A 23,846-nucleotide genomic window follows, 5' to 3' on the forward strand; every position below is an offset into this window, starting at 1 on the left:
GCACTGCATTTTAATTTAATAGTTCTTTTCTATTTTGTCATGGGAGTGAGTCTTCAAAGAATTAGGGTAGGTGTGATTGCTTAGCTAAATAGTTATATGCACCAATATTAAATAAAGACAAAAGAGGTACAAGTCAAGGGAAGGGCAGGGCAGCTTAGAACTTCATCCAATGAAATGCTAACCCATTACTTTTGTTCCTACAGATAAAAAATGATGTTTGCAAGAAGTCTTACTTTTTTTTAGCCAACTTCAGTTCATAACATATTTGAGACAAAGAAGATAAATTAAAAATGTTTAAAACAAACCAGATTACATATGTAAGCCATGTAATGGCTTAACCAAACATAAGACTGGAACTGACACATCTGCATATTTACTTTTTGCTACGGAGTGCATATGCACACCAGAGGACACCAAATCAAGAAAAAATTGAAATGAAAAATCAATGGTAATACACTATTCTGGATACAAATACAACTCACCACCAGGGTGTTTCTGCAAGCATTATCTGCCATTTTTACTCCATGTGAACATTAGTTTACAAAGAAACTGCACTTTGGACTAAAAAATCCATGCACCTAGACAACCACACCGTTTTTTAAATCATTAACAACATACTGTCCCCATCCCTACTAAGAGATGAATTTCCATGGATTTGCATTACAATGCAGTATCTTACAAAACCCACTTTTTCCACTGCACTAAAACAGTTTACTTGTCTAGCTGCAGTTCAAAATGTGTGTGCAAACAATAACACTGAAGCTGAAAATTAATGACCTGAATTCAATTTAAAATAATGCGGGGAAAGAAAGTTCACATGCATTCCATTAACACAAAGACCTAAATTACTTTGATCTGACATCACAGCAGCAACAGCCCTCATCATGGTTCCACACAATAAGGATAACAGAAGTTTCCAGCATGATCATTTTTAGACTGAATTAACATGTTAATTACACCATCAGGTGTAAAAGCAATAAAGACAAGACATAGAATAAATAAATTTTATAGTACGTAATGCTACAGAAAATTTCACTTCCAAGTAATGTAACTCCTGAAGCTATATTTGTTTGCAAGAAGAAATCCAAAAGCATACTTAAACACAAAAGTACCTCACAGCACAGCAGAACGAAGTTATTTAGCAGCCATAATGATTTTCTCTGCAAACTTCACATATTAAATTTTTTTGCATCACACTTTATATAGACTATATTTCACAACACTTACTATTACTAAAAAGTAGAGATCATAAATCTTTCAGCAAATTTGTCCACTTTCAAATAAACAGCCATAAAATTGAATATTTTAACAAAATGATTACTACACTGCGTAACATTCACAAGACAATATTCCCAACAAATTAATGCAAAATTTGGGGTTGGAAAATTTGGAAGCATTATGCAGTTCAGCACAAGGACATGAAGACCACTGTACTGATAATACACAGTACTGCCATAAAGAAACAAGGATAACTCAATATTTCTCACAATAGAAGAACTGGTGACAAAAATGAGTAAGATACTGATGCTCTGATTACACCATCTTAGGTAAACTGGAATGTAAAATATTTAATGCGATACATAGAAACAGTCAACAAAATATTGAGTACTCCTGCCTGTGCAGTTTACATAACTTTTTTAAATATTTATTTTGGTATTAACCATATGAAGAAATATTTGTTAAAAAAGTTTTCTGAACAGGTGAAACATGTAGTTACCGTACATCTATAGTAGACTATGGTATAGATATTAAATGAACTAACAGAACATTGTGAGCTCAGTTTTTAAACTTTACAAGTTCATTTATTTTCAAATAGTGCAAATGAGTATCATGCAATCACTAAAATTAGCTATAGTTTCAGAAATGCAATTGTAAAAATTGTTTCACAGGATACAGCTTAGTTATGTAAATGGAAGAATGTTCTAAAATTCATCCCCCCCTTTTGCACACTCAATAATACTGTGCATATGTCAAGATGAACTCGCACCACAGTTGTTTACTGTCCACTGTTTATTGTTCCCCATAGAAAAATTAGTACATACATTATGGCAGAATTGCCAACTGTTATATCATAGAGCAATATCCTTTAAATCTTGTGGAAGTTCATTTTTGGGATGCTTATTTTCAAAATGCTGCCTGTATGTCTTCGGATCTGGCATCTGTGCCTGTAACAATGTATGAAAACCTTACTTGAAAACTCAAGAATTTAAACAATTTTCATGAACACGCAAAAATTCAGTACAGTCACCATATTTACTTAAATGTTCTGTTAATATGGTTACAGTAATGCAATCCTCCCAGCCTCAACAATTGTGAAGTTCAAAAACAGAATCCCATCACTTAGTTTTTGTATTTAATAACTACCTGCACAATAGCAGCAATAATCTAAGTTTGAATCATGAGTGCCGTATCTAATTGTACTATCAGTGTTCTACAGCTTCATAAATATTTTTATTTGCAAAACAGACATACTCACAAAATATAAAAACTTTGATCACATCTGTGAAAGTTGCAGCAACACAATGGATCTGTAGCATAGCCTGAGGTGTGGATTAGATTGGTGTTTAATGTTTGGAATTGAGTGAGGCCAACAAATGTGCCATCAGAAGTTTGGCCACTGCTACTGAACATAAAGATTCAAAAGACTGACTGTAGGAAGGTTATAACCTCGATAACACCACTCTTGAAAGATCGTTTGTACTACTGACTACATTAAATTTTGAAATTTCCACACAAATTTCTGTACACAGCTGACCACAGATAAATTTGCCAGTGATGAAGTTTTGATTAGATTCAAATAAAAGAGATTAAACTGTCATCCATACTAGTTTCATCAGGTTCTTAACTGCCTTCACACCATATTCCACAGTTTTTGATCAGTTAAGATATGAAAGTTTAGCTTCATTTCATCTAAAAAACCTGCCTGCTGCATTATCATTGCCCTCTTCAAACAGTTGTCAGTACTTCTATAGTTCCCATCATTCCTTGCAGCTGTGTGCAAGTCAAGATACCTCAACGAAATATGTAACAATTCGTAAGTCATACCATATAAATATTTCTTTTAATAGTCCATACTAGGATGTGTTCTAATATTACATTTCATCTATGACTTGCATGTTACAAGCTTCTGCTTGTGTTTTGTGCTGGAATACAAGTTAAATGCAAATTTTCATTTCAGTCTTCCAAGTTAAAAAAGAAAATTTCTTCAAAAACCAATACCGGACAAGAAAAACGAAGTGTCTTCATAATGCGAAGATAGTATTCATAATTTTGTTCCAGTGCAGAACATCAAAGAACGCCACATACTTCTTAGATCTCATCAGTTTTAGAGTAGATAATCATGTACGAATTTCTAATGCACCTTAAGTCATGGGGAATTCTAACACCAATTCATCATCATAAAAAATTTCAGCACAGTACAATTAACCACAACAAAAAATACAGGGAACACAATACAGGACTGCCAAAAATAATTCATATCATCGAAGTCTACGAGTTTTAAACACCCTCTTGTTCACAGAAAGAGAGCCATGTAACAATGATAAAAGACTGACATTATGAGATAAGAGATTTAATGGCATTTACCAGATACCCGAGTTTGTGTTAAGCTCTGGTGCCTTGACCAACCTTCATATTGGTGTCTAGTTTCCTATATCAGTAACAGAAACTTCTTTCCGGCTTCACTAACATACACAATCTCTTACTAATTTATTTAAGAGTGTTGCCATCTTCTAAAAAATATAATTTTCCTTAAAGCATTTAACTAAATGACTGATAAACAAAGTTCAGCAAACAGGACTATGCAACCTGTAACAGTATTTTAAAAGTTTTGCTACTTCGCAAGCCACTTAAGTGAATGCATTTAAGCAATGGCTAAATCCTAGGATCTATCAGAATCAACACCAGACTCTGAAGATTTTTAGAGGCATAGCAACCAAATTAATACATACATAATTGTTAGCAAAGAAGGTACCTCTTAAATTACCAACTCCCAATAGTCTGGTGTGACCTTTGTTGCCTGTCATGAACTATAGAGGTTGCATGGCAGTAGCCATTGTGGTTGTGGAGATGAGAAGATAATCATATCATGGTCACAAGGACATCATCATCACTTCAATATATTTTCAAGGAGGGAAAAAATCACAATGTTCTTTTAATGTTCATGAGCTTGAACAAATATTCTAGAACAACTTGGAAACACATATTACATTGATCCACACTGGTAAAATCTAAATTGACAAGTTGTGCAAAGTTATAAAGACATTAACAACTCAAAGAATTTTACCTACTTGTAGAGAGAAACAATGCAAGCAAAAGGCATGAGTGAACAATTTTAACAACAAAACTGATGTTCAACAAACAAATTAATACATACAGAATATGACATCAGGGGAATAATAAATATTTAAATCCAGTGATACAATTATCAAGACAAAAACCAAACTGTCCAGTAGAATTCTCAAATTAACTCCATATTCCTGCTTTGCCCTCACAAAGCAGCTTCTAATCATTATACAAGCAGACTTATTACCTGTAGGGTGGCAGGGGTGGGTGGGGGCGGGGGGGGGGGGGGGCATTCCAGCTATCATACCACATATTCAACTCATTTCAACCAACTTACCAACTAGTTTTGAAAGGCTACAATTCCCAGTAATATTAGTATATTGTGCAAGTCAAAGCACAGGAGTACATATCTCAATGTTGCAGAGTGAACTTAAAATAGTCAGGTTTCTCCTATTGAGAACTATACATAGGATGTCTGCTGTACAACCACAAAACTTGCACCCAAAAGAAAACACCAAATGCAGTTTATAAGGATATACAAGGTGTCCCAAAAGGTACATTACAACATCAAAGTTTTAACTACTTGTTAATTAAGTGACAAAAGCTCAATTTGTCTAATGCACCAATTCACTTTTTAATTTAAGTTACTCAATAAATTTTATGGCATTCCAGGCTACAAGAGCAACATAACTGAAGTATTTTCATTGTTGCTGCAGGATGTTAGGATTACTGTGAGTGAATCAGGAATGGAGTCTGAACAGGAAAAGGCATAGTGTGTGGCTTCGTTTATTGAAACCAAATCAGAACCCAAGTTAAGCAATTTTCAGAATGCTATATGAGAACCCATTCTCTCAGCCACCTATAAGATACCGGCACATGACATCTGTCAATCTGGAGCATCTCAGACAGGTCAAGGACAGGGTTGCTATCAGTTTTCCAAGTGAAATTCCCTGATTTCCAGGAAAGTTTTAGCATTTTTCCCTGAAATTTTGAGAACTCAAGGGTACGTAAAGACCTAAGTTGACACAACTTTAAGGACTTCTGTACGTCTCCCCTGTATAATACATTTTGTGACAAAAATACGCATTTCCTTGGAGTTGCAAGACAGATTTAAAATATCTTCACTGATTTCAGAAATAATCTCAGAAAAAAGTAGACCTCTTGAAAGATGTGTACGAGGCATGTTTAAGTAAGTCCCGTTTTGAAATTAGAAAAGACGTGCTAAGATATCTCAATTTTATTTTTACATGAAAGCCTGTACCTTAATCTACTTTTCTACATAATTTCCATAAATATTGAGGAACTTGTCAATGTTTTACCAGTTTTTGAAAACCCTCCTCGTAGAAGTCTGCCGCCTGACTTGTTAATCACTGCGTCACCACTGTTTTGACTTCGTCATCATCTTGAAGATGACGACCACCCTGGTGTTTCTTTAAGTGCAGGAACAGATGGTAGTCACTGGGTGCAAGATCGGGGCTGTACAGAGGATCTAGAGTTTCAGATCGAAAAGATGTGATGAGATCTTTGGTCTGATTTGCCACATGCGGACAGGCAGCATTTTCTTGCAGCAAAACGATGCCCTTGTTCAACTTCCATGGACTGTTGCTTCGATTCTGGTGCGACGTAGGCCACCCATGTTTCATCGCTCGTCGTGGTGCCGTGCAAGGAAAGTCACTGTCTAAACATTTGGTTTTGTGCACATCCGTCAACATTTTGGGCACCCAATGTGCACACAATTTTCGGTAATTCAAGTGCATGGTCACAATGCCAAACAAAACACTATGAGAAACACTAGGAAAGTCATGCCGCAAGGAGGAAATTGTAAAGCGTCTGTTTTCTCTCACCTTATTGTCCACTTCCTGCACCAAACTTTCATTAACGACCAACGGATGCCCACTCCATTGTTCATCATGCACATTTGTGCTGCCATCCTTAAATGCTCTCACCCACTTTCTTACCATTCCATCACTGTTTTCTCCGTAAACGGCACAGATCTCACAAATATCTATCACTTTTAGGTCTTTAGCACTAAGAAATCTTAACAGCCCATACTTCAGTCAGCAGGATTCACGATTATTGGAGACATCTTAAACACTTGGTACACAACATAAACAAGGAATAATCAGACTGTAATGGCGTCAGTGAGCAGATTAAGGTACAGGCTTTCATGCAAAAATAAGATTGAGATATCTTAGCACATCTTTTTATAATTTCAAAACAGTAGGCCTACTTGCTTAAAATCACACCTCATAAGGCAGGAGGAATTGTGTAAACCAACACTACGAGTTACAACCAACAAAATTTTGGTTCTACTATGTTTATGTTGGCTATTAGTCACTGTGTTGTCTTATTTCACAGATATTGTATGATTTTTCTCTTGTGTATTTCTCAAGTACATAGCGCATAAACTGTCAGCGACTGCCACAATTTTCTTATTGTCCATAGTTTCTTACATATAAATTATTTTCGAAGTGGCAAAAGGTACTAGAATAAATGCCTATAACAACCCTCACACACATTACCACCATCTCTGGCTGCTGCATCAACAATCTCTGAGAATCACAACAACAAAGAAAAGCCCTTATTTCAGTTATATTGCTCTTGTCACTTTTAAAAGTGAAACATTTAGTCATATTACATTAAAAAACTGAGGTGCATCAGACAAACTGCTTTTTTCCTCTATAACTTTTAGTCAAGTTATACAATACTGAAGTTTCGACATACATTTTGGGACACCCTGTATCTTGAGCTTCAAGTTAGATGTTGCACAAATAAGTTTATTAGTTACACAGTTTTACAATTCAGAAAACAAATGAGAGAAGTGACCAGGCAAAATGGGTCCTTCTCAGATAGTTAATATTCATTAATAAAGTGATTATTTTCATTTTAGATACTACAGAAATCCTTATATCAATAACAACCTTTGTCAGAAGGACACCCAATTAAAGTTTAAACTACTTCATGTCTGGTTTCTGATATGTACATTTTTAAGTTTTGTGTAAATGTAATTTTTAGTTTGAAGCAATGAAGAACTGTGTGCCATTCAATATATTTGAGTTTTACCTACCTAAAAGTTTGTTATCTGAAGAGGGGAATCCACAGTTCACTTATTGACCTATATGTAACTCAGTTTAAAGGTAACAGATGAACAGCAAAAAAGATACATTGGTAAATAGATAAATGTTATCGGGTTGAATAAATGAAGGTATGGCAATGTAACAAAGGGGTATTAACATTTATGACTATTGTGGGAATAAACTATTATGGTTTAATGCAAAGAACAGTGTCAGGCACAGCAGGGGTGAAACTGGCAACTTCACACGAAGCTTGGTACGCACTCCATTACATTTCGCGAGAGCAGCCACAATAACTATTCTAATATTTCAGCCATGTACTTTTTGGTTATATTCAGAGTGAGCCAACCATGTGGACCACACTACAACTTGCAAGCTTAACACTCTGGAGTGTGTGACTTAGCTAAAAATGTGGCAGCAATTCTGTCTAGGCAAGACAGGAGAAACGAACATAGACAATACTATGTGTTATTTTCTTTGTGACATTCACATTCACCTTGTTATGTGCAGCTCCTCAAGGTCGTAAACAGTGCAAAGGACTTTCATTGTTGTCTGTTACACTTAATTTCCAAGAGGACCTTACAGTACAGTATTGAAAAACAGAACGGGATAGCTAAATATCTAATTGCCCAGAAGTTGAAAAAATTAACTATTGCAGGCAAGACCATTTGCTGTTTGTGAACTGTAAATACACTAGGAAAGTATTTCATTTGATAACAAGACAAAGTGATCGCATCCAATGCAATGTCAGAACTAAATTAGGAATGATAGAGATAATACAATTTTATTTCATCTTTAAGTATAATAGAAGCAAGGATAATGTGGAACAATGTCACACTAATACTATTGAAATGAATGTTACATTTCACAATTGTAAATTTGTATGTTAGCTGAGGGCTACTAGCCAACATATTCTTGAATTCGTTTCTGAACAGGGAGGGGCTTTGATGAACAAAGGAGGCCTGGTTGAATCAACTTTCACTCAAGATAGTTCACTTTTAAACAGGCGCGGTGGAAGACATTTTCCTGAATTGATTCCAGCTACAAAAATGTCCAAATGGTCTTAGAGGAGATGCACAATTTGTGCAGAACAGAATTAGGCAAAATCTGGAAAGTAGCAAAACAAGGTATTGGATGCAATTGTGAGGAATGTGCTGTTGGTCGGTTTCCCAAAACACTTTGGGAATTCATGCTAAGAAACTAAGCAATATTTAACAAAAATCTACATTTTCATACCATTAATTCTAGTAGCAACTATTTATAATCCCATCTCAATTTACAAAACGAAAGACAAAATTTTCTTGTCATGAAAATGAATTTCATATCATTAACAGATGCCTTAACTGCCCAGTCCCAAATTGTTAAAAGAACTGAGTGAATGCTATAGCTTCAATCTGCCAGCTCACTTGGAAAAAGACTGAAATATTAGAAATAAAGTTTATGCAGCTGCTTGCCCTGAATTCAATTTAGCAGCTATTTTGCTGCAAAAAACATGAAAATGCATGTGTCAATATGTGTTTCACACTATGGCGTACCATTGGTTAATACTGCCATGGAACAGGTGACCACTACCTGTAGAGAAATATTTTACCTGTTTAAGCCATTTCTGCTTTGACCCAATATCTAAATAGGCAACAAACCACTCACTGAAACAATGTACATGAACTACAATTGATAACAAGAATTAAAATTCTCATGGCATCACACACACACACACACACACACACACACACACACACACACACACACACACACACACACACACAAACTGAATTACCCTCCAATAGAGGCTACACCTAAGGCAATGCTGTCAACCTACATACCAAAAAATAAAGGCAATGTGAGTACTGTCAGTGTCTTGCATGTTTACACACGCACGGCATAATGTATCCCATCATTAAGTAATGGGCCAAAGCTGACTCTCCCACCTTGAATCTAGAATTCAAATGATGCTTTAAAATAAACATAGAACTGCAGTGCTCATAGTTTACCCTAAATTAAAGGAATAAGGATTATTTTTCATATTTTATGAATGCACAAACATGAATTTGTGTGTTTCAAAGTAGAAGTCTAGGTGTCATCACAACATGGGGAAAAACATTAAGACAGAAAATATTCACCAATTCTTCCCAGCAATGCTAGCCATCTTTCTACTGAATTTTTCAACCATGGGACAAGATTTCACCGAACTAACAAGGGTCATTCCATGTAAACACTCATTTTGTCATATTGTAAGGTGATCATTTCATGGATACCTACATGTCTTAATGGACTGCCAAATAGCACTGCCTGAGCTAACCATTTTTTATAAATTCAGGTTTGTAGGCTGAAGGGTGTGTATCTGGTCAGGCACCAATTTCTCTATTTTTAGAGATTTACTACTTACTTTTGAGACGACCTACAGACCTGTGTTTTTATGACCTATGTAAGACAATGTATAGAAAGTAGAATAAATCATTCCAATTTAATGCAAAATGTTGGAACAATTTTTCCACAACATTTTTTTACATTAACATGTTCTTAGGAAGTGTTAACTGTACAAGGAAACAGAACTACTTGTGCACTGCAACTTGTTAGTCCTATTATTAAGTATAATTAATACTGGAAAGCATATGGCATCTAAATATCTCTTATTTTCACTAAGGATGACTCCATCAGAGATAGGTCAAATTTGATAAACTTCAAAGTCTTCGTGCATGCGTGCATGTGGACACTTTAATCTCAACTTTATTTTTGCTGAAATGTTAATATATCTGACAGCAATCTTAGGTGCTAAGGAGAACTTAACAGTTTATTCATTGGCAAAAAATCAAATGGAAATGTCTTTTACACATACCACCCACATTCAGCACAACTCCATAGATGAATATCTTAACAGACTTAAGCCAGCTTAAGTAAAAGTATGTTAGATTTCAGTTGTGACAGAACTTTGTCAACAGTCAAGATTAGGTATTTTGTGTATGATAAATTAATAGTGCATAACAGTGTTTCATTCTGACAGCATGTTAATTCTGTAAAGATTAACTGTTCCAGTTTACCGCATTGTATTCACCTATTTCGACAGTCTCCTGACAAATGATCAGGATAGCAAGTATTACATTGAAATGTTTTATGTTTTTATGTTATACTTTCTGGCATGTTCCACACCCACAAAAATCATCTTTTTTGGGTCTATGGAACAAAAATTGAATATAATTAATGGCAATGGTAAATAAAAACCATGAGTATTCTTTAAAACATTGTTTCCAGAATATTGGTGGTTGACCTGTAGGTCAGAACTGTAAACAGGTTAAAGCTGAAAACTATGAACCTTTTTCTTAATGGACATGTGTTTCACTATTCAATGTCTTCAGTGTAAACCATTATAAGAGCTTGGGTGCAAAAATGTGATACTCATTCTGTTACTGTAAACTAGAAAGAACCTTAATGAGACAGAACAAAGCTGCAAGCAAAAATCAGATATTTAATAACTTTTTATACATACTAGTATGTATGCAAGCAGAGTCAAATTCAAATGTAAATAAGGAAATTGTTATTAAAATTAATTCCATCTTGCCTGTAACATCTTCCTTGACATCTTGATCAAAAAACAATAAGTTCACTTAAATGTGGAGATACAAGCTTTTCATCGCACTTTCCGTCACATTATACAACTGTGTATAAAGACTTCGTAATGAGACATCCAGCTTACGTGTGAAATTGGAGAAGTAAACCCAAACAGCATCTTTCCTACTGGGGCATGAAAGGACTTATCAGTCAGCAGCAAGGACACAGTTAATCTCAAAATCTTTAAATTCTTGTAATACCTGGGAATCTCTCATATATATACCACTGTCATATTTGTAAGTCTAATATTGCCCCACTTTCAGCTGCTCAAACAAAGCATTTTCATGAGCTGCCTTAGCAACAGGGTTCCCATTTGCATGTGTTTAAAGTCTCTTCATTAGAAAGGTGTTAGTAGCATTGACAAAAAATGCATTAAGTAATCATGTTCCTGTGCTCCAAAAAACCTTGACAAGATTTATCTCTTGTGAAGAAATTAAAAACATTAACACACGTATTTTATGAGTATTTTGTGCAGAACTTTCAGATTAACTAAAATAAGTCTTTCCTGCACATGATCCTTCTTGTTACCTACTAAGACAATTTTTCCTTCCTGCACAATGCCTTGTGTAATAATAAAAAATTATGATTAGCATAACTGGGAAGAGCCAGCAAACATTTTTGGTCTAATAAAAGTTGTTCCCCATGACAATCATCATCCATAGACAGTTTGATGCAAAGACAAATACCCTGTATGTATTAAAATATTCCAATTTGGCTTATCTAATACAGACAGTCTGAATTTAACTTCCTGTTTTAATTTCATGGTTGCATTAAATAACACTGCATTAAATGACTATACTACAGAGCAATCTCTTATCACAATTATTTCACCATCAACCAAACTGTCACTGTCCAATCTAACCTAGACCTCTAAGCTACAGATAAGCTACCACAGCCAAGATTCCAGAAGGAGTGGATGGCAGTAACACTAGCCACAGCTTATGATATATCAACAGCCATTAGCACCCTCACTTTCAGGTCTTTAATTGTGGCAATAAGAGTTTTAGCCCGAGTTTAGCACTGAAGAAATTTGTTATTGCCAAAGGGCAAATAACAGGACTTGATGTGTGGAATCTGTGAAACTGGTTACGGCACAAACAAAATTTGCTGTTTGGAAAATTTTCAAAGCCGCAAAAAAAAAAAAAAAAAAAAAAAAAAAAAAAAAAAAAAAAAAAAAAAAAAAAAAAAAAACTAGGCACAAATGTCAGGTAACAAAAAAACATGGAAAAGTGAAGCAAACATATCCACAACAGTAACTTGAAATGAGTAAATTTAAACACGAGAGTGTCTGCATACATCAGAACTTAGATGGGACATGCCTGTAAATTAGTAAGATTATAACCTCTACCTGATCTGACCAAAAATGAAATACTGTTAGACAGGAAAACAAAAGATAGAAAATATAAAACTACATGGGTGCAAATACTTCCTATAACCATTTTTAAACAAAGCTATTAATACCATGCAGCCTGCATTTTCACCTCTAATAAAACACTGCACTGCAATGAGCAGATCTAAATCCAAATGTCTTTCAGCATGCAAAGCCAACATTAAAAGTAGAATAGAAGCATCATTTCAAGAAATTCAATAAAAGTTTTAATTTTATACCTTGATATGTACTATGATTTAGCCCTACAGCTGACTTTGAATTGTCCATTATGCACTGAACAGATTTACATCACAAATTTTTCTATAGGAAAGCTGTTAGGGAAAACTACAGAACATGCCCTCAACATTGTTATTAATTTACAAAATGCATTTTCGGAGCTTTCTTGTAACAGTCATCACATTTACCTTGCACACTACACAGACATGCACAAGCGCCGCTTGTGCAGCCTTCTTCTGGGTATTGGCATTGTGACCCTGCTGCTTTTTCTGTTTAGCCAACTTTTCGGCAGCTTTAGCCTGCGACTGCAATTTCTGCTGTCCTCGTGCCATTGCAAACTACGACAAACAGAAAGCATGTTATACTTTATGGAACGTAATGCATGCAATCTTAATTACGATAGCTTACGAACAATGACAAGAGACCTATTTAAGCAATGTTTACGTATTCAGTTTTGAAAACTGTCACACCATGTTAATTTATTGCAACATACAAAAAATTACTCATCGTGAAAAGTTACGGTTGTAACATACGATCAAATTCCAATTAAAAATCCCGCTACTACAGACCTCAGCGCACGCCGTACAGTTAATGGTAGCAGCTAGTGTGTCAATGTCCTACATCAACCTTATGAATCATCATACATTTCTTCTCTCACGCACATTCTTACTACATTAATTACAACGTTAATTACAATACTTACGCACTCCGCTACGAATTTGCCACGACTCACAAGAAGAGTAAAAGTGAATCTACAATCCAAATTCTAACGATGCAACACCTTTCACGAAAGCAGAAGCGTTTCCGAAGCTTATCGCAGATAACAAAAGTGCTGCCAACTTTAAAGACTTCAATGTCCTGAATCAATTCGATTTATTGTTGATCCAGCCGATTATTATAACGTTGAACACAATTTCCTTTATTTACATTTTCATAAAGCACAGTTACTTGTATTCGCATATCTCTAGAGAGTCATCAAAATAATTAAGTAGTCGCCAATTTCGATAACCAAATTGTTTTTGTCAATTTATTAAAAACTAATATACGTATGCAGCGTAGAAAAAGAACACTGAATTTGTAACTTATTAAGTAACTCCAATGTATTTCACAGAAGTAAGCACTAGATTTGAATGCTCAATGGCTTTAAAAATTAAGCACTGCCAATGTTACAAAATCTCTGGTGAGAGTTCAAAACGGAATGTTTGTTTACAAACACAATTTGGCAAATTACAAATTTCAAAAATGTGTCACGAATTTGCTAAAAGGCACCTTGAAGCTACGGAACTGGAACTGTTTGTTACAGTCGTTTTACGCGTAATTTAACGTTATAGTGTTTTTTTGTAAGGTAGGTACATGTCACAAAAAAGTCATTTTTCATAACCTGCTGTACAGTACAGTGCAATTATTTGATATTTTCCCCCTAAGGATAAGACCATATAAGCACTAGTATGCGAAAATACGTAGACCAGTTTTAACTACTTGAACTGTCATGTCAGCATTAGGTGGTTAATTGATAAAGTAATACAGACATGCCGTTTCGTAAATCTAAGGACAAAGGAGACTCGTAAACGATTTCGAAGCTGTCAGTTGCCCAATTATCAACCGCTGTATATTATCTATCAGGTGGTTATGAGAAATCATTCAGCAGCATCTGCTTTACAACTACTGAACCCCACACTGCAGAATGCGGTTCCATCACTCCTTGTATTGCTCAGATTCGTCTCATTGCTAACAATGTTTAAGTACTGTACTAGTTGCATATTCCTGAAGGCCGTCATTGATATTAGAGGCTTGACAACACAATGTATGAAAAAAAAAGCCCGTGTACCTCAAGATCGTTACCATATTTTTCAAATGACATTTCTCAGCACGGTGGACCTACCAACATAACGGCTAACACTTGTCATCTAGGTTCGGCCTGATCCTATTTGCAGCTTGATAGCAGCTACATCCACCGTATTGTCTACAATGGTAGTAGAGCATGATTCTTCATCGGTAGCACTTAGTTTCCATCCTGGACTGGTTTGGCTGTTCCCAAACATATTCCTTTAGGGATGATTTCTGAATTCTTATAGATTGGTGATTTGAAGTTCTCCTTGCCCTCTTGCAGTGCTTATGATTATCACTAGTATGTAGATTTCTTATTTTGCGAAACTGAAAAACTTTGGAACTGACAAAAATTTTGCAGTTTAACTGAGCATCTAGGTTCATGGGAGAAACTCATCTCATTGATGATGGTGGGATAACCACATCTTCAGCAGCTAACGACTGCCTAGAGAAATCTCTGTTATGTGTGACTCTTGGGAGTTGTCATTCTGGAGCCTCGATCTTCCACAGTCTACTACTGCATGTGATGCCTGCGAAAGAATGAATCCAAGAGTAACATTATGACTGCATTCTGTTAAAACAACAAGTTATAAGGCCTCTGATCTGTTATTGATAGTTATTCTTTCGATATATGTTCCCTTTAGCTAATCTGTTTCCCATTTGTGACTTTCAGAACAATCACTTCCATATCATGGAACAAAGTCCTTGTTCACTGGACATTCAACATTACAGAACAAGAAACCCTGGATTTGAATAGTGCTCAGGTAGGTTGGCTGTCGATGATACCAACAAGATTTCCTGACATCTTGGATGACAGTTGTCCATGGAGGATTATCATATGTGGTGGCGTCACCTCTATACATGGTAGCCTTGCTTAATTTTCTTGAATTCATCAGTTAGGTGAGTGGTTGATACTTCTTTATGGCAACAGGGAATGCGTAAAACATATTGGGGAGTGACGTAATTCAAGGTACGGTGATGAGATTCATTCCATAGGTTGACTATAATCATCTGCAATTGACTGGCGTCAGTAGGACTGTTGTGATGTTTCATGTTTTGCAGCATAATAGCTGTCGAACACTTGTCTTTTTTCTCTTGAGTAGTGTAGGCCTACAGTGAATGCAGGACATCTACAGTGGAAACATACTGACATGTTTTCGTCTGTCCTGCTAATGTCTGTTCCTCTGTGGGGCTGCTTTATGCTTGGTGGAGAAATTTGTTTTACCTTTGTTGGTCAGATGCTGGGTTGATGTTTGACAGCGGCGCCATAAACCTTTGTTATCCAAGTCCATTCTTCATGGTGCTTTAGACTGGTGGTGGAGATTGGTGCTAAACATTGAAATGCCTCTCCTTCAACATTTCCTGTCGCCTCCTGACATGGGATCAACATTCATTGCTGCTGTCTCTTGTGTACTCGGTTCGATATTTCTGGCTGCCATAACCTGCTGTATATTATCTATTACTACCTGGCATTTGAGAGAGTCTAGGTCATGGTGGTTTTCCACAACAGCCATAGGGGGACATTCAGGATTTGGTCGTACCTCTTTCATCCATCTGTTTTCTGTTACATTTCCTCGACCACTTGATGAATTCCTCTGTTGTTACATCCTTTACAAGAAGAGCTTGGCACATGTCTTCTGTGACTCCTTTCATAAAGTGTGAGATTTTGTCGATTTTATCACTTTCACATTCACTTTGTGACAAAGGGCCAATACATTCTGTATGTAAGACTTGAATTGTTACCTTGTCTGAAATAGTGTGTTTAGATTATGATAACCGTTGCTTTGTAATTCTGAACTCCCGCTTCCTGATTTAATGTTCAGACTAACCATGTTGGTAGTTCTTCTCCATTGCAACTGTATCTTTGTTGGAAATTAGTATATCCACCAGTAGCCAGATATCAGCACATGCATCAGAACCCAGGAGAGCAGAAGGGCATCTTGCAGAAGAGAACACAAAACCAAATGGTAGTCTGCCAAACGTGGCTGACACAGTGGACAAGAAACAAATAGGACAAGCCCAAAGAAACGTGTGCAACAACAAGGTGCAAGCCAAAACCTTCATCACAACAGTGTCAACAGGCCAAGAGCAAAGAGAGACACAATCCAAAATGCGACCAGAGAGAACAACCAAGTACCAAGCAAGTTTGTTGTGGAATACTCCATTAGTACAGCGATGTACTATCAGATGCAATTACAGGACTGACTAACCATTTGCTGGGTGGCTGTATTTATACTGTCAGACAGGACAGCATTTCCAGCATATTCACATGGTGAGACGGGGGATGTAATCGCTATATGAGCACAGTTCTGCGGTGGTACTATGCTATCTAATGCGTATTTCTTCCAGCAGACATTGAAATTTCACAGAGCCTGATACCAGAGAAATTTTAAAACTCTGTTCTATTTTTAACTTTCTACCAGTTAATAGGAATTATTTCGTAATAAATCGGATTATACTGCTCTTTCAGATACAATGAGGTAATACTTCAAAAGATTGTGTATTCATACATGAGCAATGACATTACATGTGTTCTGTATAACATTGAAATTTGACAGTTCTGTCCTGATCTTACAGACAGAATTTCACTTCTTTTCTTCCATGGTGTTGCTCTCATTGTCATGAACGGCACTGTTTCATTGCGTGCCTCACTTCTCTGGTCGGGCAGGTAATGCAGTGCGTAGTGTAAATTGCCTGGAAGAGCTGTGACATCCATCCAAAGTAAATGCAGAAATAACAATAATTTTTCCAGCTATTTGTGCCTCCAAAGTAATTATTTTCATAGGGGTGATCATCAATCATTGGCTAAATAGACATTGGGTATCACATCACTTTACCAAAATGATATTTTGCACCACATATTCCCACCCTTATGTGTATCATGTCACCATCACAACTCTACTGCATAACTAAACAAAGAATATTTGTAATTATGAACAACATTTTGTATTCACAAATGGAAATGGTGACAACTCATCTCTTTATGGTGCCACCTTTCAAACCTTGCAATGTAGAAACTGTTAACATATAGCAGTTGTATACCACTTTATTCTTTTATAAAATTCAATTTTTTAACCTCATTAATTATGACATTGGGGTTGGGGTTGTTTTGAGGGAAGGGACCAGACAGTGAGGTCATCGGTCTAATTATGACATTGTCATACCATTACATAATCATTATGTGTGGACCAACCATAAAGAATCAGTAACCACTAAGCTTTGTAAAGTAACTGACCTTGACCTTGATCAAGGTTACATAAATGTCACTGCAAAGTAACCAAGGTATAAATTTCACTAGTACAAAGCTCATAGAAAATAAGTTTACTGCTAATCATAAGAAAAGTATAAAAACTCTATAATACTTACCAGTTTATAGTTCCATAGTAAGGGTATATCTCCAGTCTGTGAATATTTTCATAGATATTTTAGGCTTTCCAACAGCCCTTACATATCTGTAATGTCTATCGAAATACCTGTTATGTACAACAGTTTATAGTTCCATAGTAAGGGTACATCTCCAGTCTGTGAATATTTTCATAGATATTTTAGGCTTTCCAACAGCCCTTACATATCTGTAATGTCTATCGAAAACCTGTTATGTACACCAGTTTATAGTTCCATAGTAAGGGTACATCTCCAGTCTGTGAATATTTTCATAGATATTTTAGGCTTTCCAACAGCCCTTACATATCTGTAATGTCTATCGAAATACCTGTTATGTACTGTACACTGAAGAGTTTTGTATACTTTTCCCATAGTTTTGAGTAATATTGTGGTGCACTTCAGTGGTCTATGAGTAGCGTCCTTGACCAGTAATCAAAATGTCCAGGATCTCAGGTTCAAACCCAGCCACAGATTACATTTTGAATCAAAATCATCAGCATTGGTGGTTGAAGACTTCCAGCATGAGAAATAACCCTCATTCTGCCAGCAGCCTTGTCAAAGAGGGCAGAAGAGCAAAAGAGGTTCAGGGCACACTTTTACCCTTGGTGTGGGAAACTACCCCTAATAGACAGGAGAATCAGCAGTGCTGAATGTCATGAGGATGCAGAAAGGAATGCAAACCACTGCATTAAAGACACACAGTCGGAATCCACAAGACAAGTTGTATGTAACTGAAAAAGTGTCATTGGCAAAAGATTCCTGATTAGGCCCCCATTCAGATCTCATGGAGGGGACAGCCAAGTGGGAGGCGACCATGAGATAAAGGTGGAGTAACCAATGAAGAAATAACATTCCATGGGTCAGAGCATGGAATGTCACAAGTTTGGATATAGAAGGAAAGCTAGAAAATCTAAAAAGGAAAATGGAGATGCTCAATCTATATGGTTTGGGGTCGGTGAAGTGAAATGGAAATAAAATAAGGATTTCTGGCCATATGAATATGGAGTAATATAAACAGCAGCAGAAAATGGATTAATGGGAGTAGGATTAGTTATGAAGAGGAAAGGAGGGCAGAAAGTGAGCTACTGTGAACTGTTCAATGATAGGGTTGCTCTCATCAGATTCAGCAGCAAACCATTCCCGAAAATGATAGTTCAGGTATACGAGGTGTGTTCAAAAAGTAAGGTGACTTTATACTTTCATGAAAGAATATTTATTTATTCATCAATATTCAAGTTGTCCCCTTCAAAGTGATCCCCTCAGATACAACACACTTGTGCCAATGCTTCTTCCAATCCTCAAAGCACTTCTCATAAGCACTTTTTCGTACAGCCTTGAGTACTTCCAATGATGCAGTTTTTATTTCCTCAGTCATTGAAAATCTTCATCCTTTCATAGGTCTCTTCAGTTTTGGGAAGAGGAAAAAGTTGCATGGGGCCATATTTGGTGAATATGGTGGCTGAGACATGATTGTCGTGTTGTTTTTGGCCAAAAAATCTCTCACAAGCAACAATGAATGAGCAGGTGCATTGTCATGATGCAAAAGCCATGAATTGTTTTTCCACAATTCCAGACATTTTTTGTGTATTGCTTCTCACAAACAGCACATAAATCAATGTAATATTCCTTATTGATTGTATGATCTAGAGGCAAAAATTCATGATGCCCTACACCATTGTAATTGGGAAAATCAGTAAGCAAAACTTTGACACTTGATCAAACTTGGCGCGCCTTTTTCGGTCTTGGCTCTCCAGGATGCTTCCATTGGGATGATTGGGCTTGGACTTCGACATCATAACCGTAAACCCATGTTAAATCACCAGTTATGACCATTGTGGGCAAATCGGGCTCATAATTGATGTCATTGAAGAGTTCCTGAGTGATGCTCATGCAACGGTTCTTCTGATCAAAATAAAGAGGTTTTGGAACAAACTTCCCTGACACGTCTCATTCCCAAAACTTTTGAAAAAATTGTATAACACAAGACAACCGATATGCCAACATCCTCACCAACTTCTCTTACGGTAATTCTATGATTTTCCAAAACAATTTTCTTCACAACTTTGACGTTATCATCTGTTGTTGATGTGCTGGGGTGTCCAGAGCGAGTTTCGTCATGCCACAGTCAACATCTCAAGTGTTTTAGAGCACTTGATTTCATTTTTTACACAAAATCTGATGCAAATTCTTTGCTCCATTTTTTATAATAATCAAAAATCGCTGGGCATGCTAAAACACGTCTAACCTTTCTGTCAAAAACAAATGAAGTATGGTGTACACTTGAAAATGTGAACATGTGTTTGGAACATATGTACAGATGTAAGAAAAAAGATCGATAATCGAATGACCATATCCCATGCAATTTGAAAAGTCACCTTACGTTTTGAACAGCCCTTATACATGCTGATGTTACAAGCAGAAGATGAAGAGACAGAGAATGTATATGTAGATACTGAATGAGTAATTTAGAACATAAAGGGAAATGAAAATCTGAGGGACTGGAATGCAGTTGTAGGGGAAGCAATAGGAGAAAGGCTATGGGAGAATATGGTCTAGGTAGTAGGAGTGAGGTAAAAGGCAGACTTAATTGAGCTCTGCAATAAATTTCAGATGGTAATGGCTGTTCAAGAATCATAAGAGGAGGAGGTATGCATGGAAAAAACCAGAAACACTGTAAAATTTCAGCTTGATTGCGTCATGGTCAGACAGAGAGTTTGAAATCAGGTATTGGATTGTAAGAAGCAGGTAAAGACTGAGATCACAGTTTAGTAATGATGAAGATTAGACTGAAGTTTAAGAGGATCATTGGAAGAATGAGTGTGGAAGGGAATGGGATACTGAAGTACTTAGGAATGATGAGACTTGTTTGGAGTTTGCTAAAGATATGGATATGTGATAATAAATACCATTTCAGTTGAAGAGGAGTGGACATCTATAAAAATGGCAATCACACGTGTCTGACAGACAAATATAGGTATAAAGAAGGTGAATGCGAGGAAACCTTGGGTAACCAAAGAACTACTTTAATTGATCAACAAAAGAAGGAAGTACAAAAATTCTCAGCAAAAAACTGGAATATAACAATATTAATATAAGAAGTGCAGGGAAGCCAAGGCTAAATGGCTGAAGGACAAATCAGAAAACCTTAAAATTAAAAGCAAGGTTGGCAACATTAAAAGTACAATGGAAATTTCACAGTTAAAAAGCAGTGGAGAGAGCAGATATGTAAGAAGAATACACTGAATGCCTCTTTGAGATGGAGGACTTGTCTGACAAAATGATATAAGAAGAAATTGGAGTTATCATAGAAGACATAAGGAATCTGTTATTAGAGTCAAAATTTAAAAGAACTCTGGAAGACTTGATATCACCAAGGCATTGGAACCCCTGAAACCACTGGGGGAATGGCAACCAAACAACTATTTAAGTTGGTGTGTGGAATATATGAGACTGGCGACATAGCCATCAGACTTTCCAAAAAATATCCTCCATGCATTTTCGAAGAAAGCAAGGGCAGATAAGTGTGAGAACTATCGCACAAGCAGCTTAACAGCTCATGCATCCAAGCTTCTGGCGAGAAAAATATACAGAAAAATGGAAACAAAAACTGAGGATCTGATAGATGGCAATTAGTTTGGCTTTAGGAAAGGTAAAGGCACCAGGGAGGTGTTGTTACCTCTGATGTTGGGTTTGACGAAGGAAGCAAGACAAGAAAAATCAAGGCACACTTATAGGACTTGTTTACCAAGAAAAAGCAATTGACTATGTAAAAGGTGCAATATGTTCGAAATTTGAGAAAAACAGGAGTAAGCTGTATGGAAATACAGGCAATGCACTGTGTGTACAAGAACCAAGAAAGGAAAATAAGATCGGATGACTAGAAATGAAGTGCTTAGATTAAGTAGGGCGTAAGACAGGAAGGCAGCCTTTTGCCTAATCGGGTCCATGCAGTATTTCTTGGTTTCCATAAAGCATTGACTCAGTACCACATCTAAGCTTATTGTCAAAAGTACATCATATGGGGCATCAAGTGAAACTTTTTTTCGGATTGAGGATTTTTGGTTGGGAGTACACAGCATGTTATCTTGAATGGAGAGTCATCATCAGATGTAGAAGTAACTTTAGGTGTGCCTCAAGGAAGTGTGTTGGCACTGTTGCTGTTCATGTTGCAGACAATATTAACAGTAAAATCAGGCTTCTGCAGACAATCTAGTTATGTATGATGAAATACTACCTGAAAGAAGCTGCATAAATATTCAGTCAGATCTTTATAAGATTTGAACTTGGTGCGGAGATTGGCAACTTGCTCTAAATATTCAAAAATGTAATATCCTGGGACTGTAATATCAATAAGTCTTTGTTGGAATTGGCCAACTCATACAAATGTAATACTTTATAGGGATATGAAATGGAATGATTACATAGGTTCAGTCATGGGTAAAGCAGGTGGTAGACTTCAGTTTATTGGTAGAATACTGGGGAAGTGCAATCAGTCTACAAAGGAAATTGATTACAAGTCATTCATGTGATGTGACCAGTTCTAGAGTATTGCTCAAGTGTGTGGGACCCGTACCAGATAGGACTGACAGGGGATATTCATTGTATACGGAGAAGGCCAGCACGAATGGTTACATGTTTGTTCACTCTATGAGAGGGTGCCATAGAGATACTCAAAGAACTGAACTGGAAGACTCATGAAGATAGATGTAAACTATCCCGAGAAACTTTATTAACAAAGTTTCAGGAACTGGATTCAAATGATTACTCTACGAATACACTACAAACCCCTACTTGCTCACATAGGAATTGTGAGGATAAGATTAGAATAAATACTGCACACATAGAGGCATTCAGACACTCATTCTTCCCACTCTCTGGACGTGAATGGGACAGGAAGAAACTCTAATAACTGGTACAATGGTATGTACCCTCTGCCATGCACTTCACAGTGGTTTACAGAGTATAGATGTAGATGTCCATATATAGTGATAGGAATGTGGGAGGAAGGGGCGGCACGTGCAGGGGCAAGGCATGTGTCACAAGGCCTCTGGAGCCAGACAATTTGTGCGGTGCACGATGAAGATTGTGTGTATAGGGAGAGCGTGACAGGGCAGAGGAAGGGGAAGTTGTTGGGTGGAAGGTGTGGGAACAATGGGCTATGTGGAGACTGAGGGTAAGAATACTGTGGGAAGGAAGTGTTGCGCAAGAACAACTCTCATCTACATAGTTCAGAAAAGCTGGTGTTGGAGGGAATGATCCAGATGGCAAAGATTGTGAAGCCACCATTGAACTCTTGTGTTACAATCAGCAACGTGTTGTGCAAATGCATGGTCAACTTTGTTCATGGCCACAGTTTGGCAGTATTCATTCATTCTGGTGGACAGTTGGACAGTTGGTTGGTGGTCATGCCCACATAAAATGCTGTGCAGAAATTGCAGTGGAGCAGGTATATGACACATTTGGTTTCACAGGTGAACTGGCTTCTGATAGAATAGAATAACCCTGGACAAGACTGGAGTAGGATGTGCTGGGGCAAGTCAAGAACCTCACACACACACACACACACACACACACACACACACACACACACACACACGGCTGTAGCCTCTGACAGCTGAAGCTGGCCAGGAGCATGAGGAATGTGTAGGGAGGCGGCATCAACGGTGACAACTTGGGATCCAGGTAGTGGTGGGGGGAATGGGGGGGGGGGGGGGGGGAGAGGAAGGCATTTTTCAGTCAGTGAAGGAAGCAGTTTGTATCTTTTATATGGCAGGCTAGACTATGAGCAGTTCATTGGAGGTGTTGAAGCAGAGATTCTTTCACAGTAACCAACTACAGTGGAATGTTTCAGAGCGCTTTGTAAAATTGGAACCAATGCTGCAGATGCTACTTGAAGTGGTCTTTGTGATGAAAGCCACTGGCAAAATTCGCTGAAACATTGTTTCATCATTTTCAGGAGATAGTCTACAACTTAGAATTTTATGCAAATTGACTCTGGTCACAAAAACCTAAAAACAGACGTTTGATGCAATTATTAAGCAGATTTTTTAAAACTGTGTGCCAGA

The 23,846-nt window shown here is 36.9% G+C and overlaps 2 protein-coding genes across 3 annotated transcripts in view; one reads left to right on the forward strand and one right to left on the reverse strand.

Annotated features, from left to right (window-relative positions):
• Nucleotides 1–1,776: 1,776 nt before the first annotated feature.
• Nucleotides 1,777–13,431, reverse strand: LOC124711080 (zinc finger protein 706-like). The gene is made up of 3 exons (XM_047240993.1): nucleotides 13,274–13,431; nucleotides 12,759–12,908; nucleotides 1,777–2,165 (listed from the first exon to the last, which is right to left on the reverse strand). Exons 2-3 carry the CDS (start codon nucleotides 12,900–12,902, stop codon nucleotides 2,070–2,072), a joined length of 240 nt encoding a protein of 79 aa, XP_047096949.1. The 5' UTR covers nucleotides 12,903–12,908; nucleotides 13,274–13,431; the 3' UTR covers nucleotides 1,777–2,069.
• A 314-nt stretch (nucleotides 13,432–13,745) lies between these two features.
• LOC124711161 (RCC1-like G exchanging factor-like protein) overlaps nucleotides 13,746–23,846 on the forward strand; it is a 153,385-nt gene continuing 143,284 nt past the window's right edge. Inside the window, exons 1-2 of one of the 2 annotated variants that reach the window (XM_047241195.1) lie at nucleotides 13,746–13,915; nucleotides 15,071–15,161. The gene's annotated coding sequence lies outside the window, so the exon portion shown is untranslated. The remainder of the gene's footprint in view (nucleotides 13,916–15,070; nucleotides 15,162–23,846) is intronic. The other variant, XM_047241111.1, reaches the window with a different exon arrangement.

This window comes from Schistocerca piceifrons, chromosome 1 (genome assembly GCF_021461385.2).
Source record: "Schistocerca piceifrons isolate TAMUIC-IGC-003096 chromosome 1, iqSchPice1.1, whole genome shotgun sequence".
NCBI classification, from domain to species: Eukaryota; Metazoa; Arthropoda; class Insecta; order Orthoptera; family Acrididae; genus Schistocerca; species Schistocerca piceifrons.